The sequence below is a fragment of the Salvia miltiorrhiza genome, chromosome 1 (assembly GCF_028751815.1).
Source record: "Salvia miltiorrhiza cultivar Shanhuang (shh) chromosome 1, IMPLAD_Smil_shh, whole genome shotgun sequence".
Classification (NCBI taxonomy): Eukaryota; Viridiplantae; Streptophyta; class Magnoliopsida; order Lamiales; family Lamiaceae; genus Salvia; species Salvia miltiorrhiza.
Window position 1 is genome coordinate 47,621,773 of NC_080387.1, and position 4,208 is coordinate 47,625,980.

At 36.4% G+C, this 4,208-nt stretch overlaps 1 protein-coding gene across 1 annotated transcript; it reads right to left on the reverse strand.

Moving 5' to 3' along the window:
• Nucleotides 1-2,403: 2,403 nt before the first annotated feature.
• On the reverse strand, nt 2,404-3,621 carry LOC130987981 (uncharacterized). Its single transcript, XM_057911718.1, has one exon. It carries the CDS (start codon nt 3,170-3,172, stop codon nt 2,588-2,590), a length of 585 nt encoding a protein of 194 aa, XP_057767701.1. The 5' UTR covers nt 3,173-3,621; the 3' UTR covers nt 2,404-2,587.
• Nucleotides 3,622-4,208: the final 587 nt, after the last annotated feature.

Consider the following 4,208-nt stretch of genomic DNA (forward strand, 5'->3'; position numbering starts at 1 on the left):
TGCACCTTAATTATTGGCACGCCGCACATCTAGACATCACTCGATTCATAATTAATTAATTGACATAACGTTATAGCAATTCCCTATTTTGCCAATATGAAGTATTTGCCTAAATTCGAAATGCTTTAAGATTTTTTATCATGTTCTACCGAAAAATGGGTAGGTTTTATCCAGTTTAATGTTGATTGGATAGATTACTTAACGCTATTTAACCCCATAAATTGATTTATTAATCGTTTGAACGATTACATGATTTGGTAGTCGAATTTTACACCTAACATTTTCATTCGTATAAATTCATAGATTTTAAAAATTGAGATATTTCATATCATTAAAACGACATCATTTAATTATGTGTTCATTTTACGTGAAATACCTCACATTTTCACGTCATTAAATTCATATGCCTCAAAAATGCTACGCTAAATCTAGCGTACAATTGGACCTTCCGACATCGAAAATCACTAACGGGCTAAAACTGTTCCTCAATCAATTTATAAGAGCATCTAAGATGGCGTGTCGGATCGAGCCGGCGCTTAGGGCTAGTACAGCTCGTGCTGGGCGCGGCCGATGGAACCAGGCACGGAGTGTTGAATGTGTGACAGTCACGCGCAATTTTAAAAAAAAGTTAAAAATCTGACTGTTGCCATTATTTTTCGATTTTTTGTGTTCATTACTGTTGACAACCAACAGCTCTCCCCCAATTTTTTTATTTCCTTTTTATTATCTATAAATATCTCATTTTTTCTACTTCAATTCACACATCTTATTTTTCTTTCCTACTTTTTTCTTCTCTCGTTTTGGTCCGATTGAGCCATAAAAAAATTGTTGTAATTTTAATTCTTATTATTGTATTTATTTTATTTTAATTTATGTATTGTTGAATTTTAATTGTAATGAAATATTGAATTTTAAAATAGAAGAGTAAAAAAAGTCTAAATAGAATTAAATAGAAACAGAGAATATAGCGCCTTTTATAGAATTAATGCACTCGAGAGCGGGTGCCCTAAAGTGGGGACCGCCTTTTGGCGCCTTCAAATGGAGATACTTTAAAGGTAAACAATTAGTGTATTTTACTAAAAAAAAATGGAGGCGCTAAGGTGGGGACCATCTTTTAGCACCTCCAACTGGATATGCTCTAAAGCTAAACGATTAGTATGTTTTTTCATTATTTTGTTTAGTTCATACATTTGTTTGCCGGTGTCAGATTTTGTAATCTGTGATACCAATGTGATCATCTCCGTATATCAATAATTTCTTATTTTAAATAAAGCTTTATTCTGATTGAGTATAGTACTTTGGTTTTGAAGTTTAAAATTTTAAACAAATGTGACCTTGATCCGACCCAATTCATTTGCATTTTCAACAATTTATTTAATGCATAAGCAACGGTCACTGCCAAAACTTAATTTCGTAATAATTTAATTAGGTTTACGTTTATAACGCATGATGTTTTGAACAGATATGGATACTACCACACCGGGGGAAGTCTGCCTACGATTCATTTTACTATATTATGCACTATTGCTATTATAGACTTGTAGTTATAGTACATTGCATTTATAAATTTTCATAAATTCAGTTCCAACTGCATTTATATTCAAACATTTATATAGCAGGTTCGCAGATTTTTTTCTTTCTTTCTGGAAAAGAATTTATAATCGCTGCTGTAAATAGTCAATATTAACTTCCACAATCAATCAAGATGAGAAAAAAAGTCTTATATTAGGCACACCTAGCTAGTTGTAGATTGTATGATCCATTAATCCTTACTATATATGTGTGTGTGTGTTCCTCTAAAAATAATAAGGATTCAATTCTGAATTGTCAATTTTTGGTGACAGCACCAATAATCAAGATTTAATTAATGGATTTCGTGGGAATTAGGCTTACCAATCTATATGATATTTGGTTGGATTACTAATGGGTAAAAACCATATAGTGGATGAATGGACTTTGGTATAAACGTATAATAGATGAATTTATTTATTTTAATAATGGTGTGTGAATACAATGAATGGACTCGTATTGTAAATGTGACCACTAGTTCAATTTTAATTTAAGCTACATAAATATCACACGTATGTGTACTTACACGCAGACAAGTGTGCGAGAACTTCCAGATAATAGACAATCTGGCAGTTGCTGCTGAAATGAAATTTTCTCTCATTATTTCATGCAAAATTTTCCTGCCATGCCAGAAATCTCTGCAAAATACTAACAGTATTTGTTTGTTTGCCGTGCAACAAACAAATTAATGCCGAATATTTGATTTAATCTAAATCATACAGTATAAACCAATTGGAAGGCAAACCATTATTAGGCAAGTAATTCTTGTGAATTATTATACGTTGTCTAAACGCAATTAGAGCTTTAATTAATTATCGAATTGAGAACAAGAGAGGGCAGAAACGTAATTCTGGCATTAAAGAAGTGCTGGTGAGAAAAAGACGACGAAATAAAATATATTTACAATTTTAAAATCTTTCTGAGAAACCTTAAACAACTATGGAATCTGAAGCAACCATAATTTTCCCTCCAACCACATCAATGTCATACATTGCATATATACTAATCTAACCGCCACCTACCACGCGACGCCGCCATCCACCACCAACGCCGCCGTTTGTTTCCGCTTCCGCCCTTCCCACAACCGCACCACGTTGCCGTTCAGCACCGTCCTATCCTGCCACCTGTACCACCCCATATCCCCCATTCTCAAAGCAACCACCGCCTCCCAATCGCCGCGCCACGCGTCAACCCCTAGACTCGCCGCCTCCGCCGCTCCACCGCCGCACTCCTCATTCTCGCCGCCTTCATCATCATCATCTCCCCGTAAATCCACCTCCTCCTCCTCCTTGTAATACAAACTGAACTTCATTTTCGTGCTCCCTTGCCTCTCCAGCACGACGCACGCCGCTCTAGCCGGAGCAGAAGCCGGCTCCGCCGCCACACTCTCCGCCACCCGCGCCGATGCCGTGGACGCCGCAGCGTCGTGGCTCCTGCTGCTCGGATCCGTCGTCGACGACGACAAAACCCTAATCCGCCAGAAGCTGACGGCGGCGGTTACGACGGCGATCCACGCCCATATATTGTTGACGGCGGTGAGGAAGCCGTAGGTCAAGTAGTTGAAGGCGAGAGCTTCAAGCGGAGAATCCAATGCCGCATTCATTTTCTCTTTCTTTCACTGCACTTTCTCTCTCAAGGTTGTTTTGTATGTACGTATTTGTGTGGGGAGAGAGGTGGGATTATATTATAGAGGCGATGGGGAAATCTGGAGCGTTGGATCTGATGGGAGGAGGGATCGAAGAGTAGATGCCGAGAATCGAGAAGGGAGATGCTAATTTGACAAAGGTAGATCCAAAAAATGTCCGGAATTTTTCTCCAAGTAGGATAGACGGGACACGTGCAGTCATATGATTGGCTGCCCTTCTAGTACCGTCCTCGCCACAATATTGATTTTCGCCACTCACTCATCACTCTCAACATTCCGAGTTATGTTTCGACCCGAGTTTCCAAAATTTTCCATTATAATAAACGTTTTTAATTTATTTCGCATTGAATATGTGGTAATTATGTGTTCGTGCATATACTTTATTGAGAAACATTTCGTGCATATACTTTAATGACAAACATGTGGTTACGGTACAAAAAGAACCCAAAATTAGATAATTAGCTATATATAATTCAAGTTGTTTCATAAAATCTTTCATAAATATTGGCCCAAGCCTATATGTGAGCATTTAGAATTGGGTTCAATGTTTCACCCACCCCTATTACAGGAACATATTTTTCAGATCAACTAACCATAAAAGAAAAAAATAGCTCATTAAATTCTTCTTCAATTCATTATCATTTTGAAATTTTCATCTGTTATTTTCTCTACTTCTTGGTTTAATCCAATGTAATCATATTTCCATGAAGATTTATAATCCGTTGTTAAATAACTTAATCGAATTGAACACTCATAAATTCAAAAATTAAATAAGATATTCAACTAAAAGCACTCATTCGAAATTCACATCACTATTTAAGATTCTTGTGCATATTTTGTTGAATATGGTGGTATATAGCTTTGAGCAAGTTGCTACATCTGCAACATTGATTATGAAATTCCTGGTTCTCAAAAGTTGCTACATTAATTAGTGATCGTATTGCTTTGCTTTTATGTCGTCAATTTATTCAAGAATAAAAAAAAATCAATAAAA

Bases quoted from the DNA above. Each gene is read 5' to 3' on its own strand.
- LOC130987981 (XM_057911718.1), bottom strand. From the start codon at position 3,172: ATGAATGCGGCATTGGATTCTCCGCTTGAAGCTCTCGCCTTCAACTAC.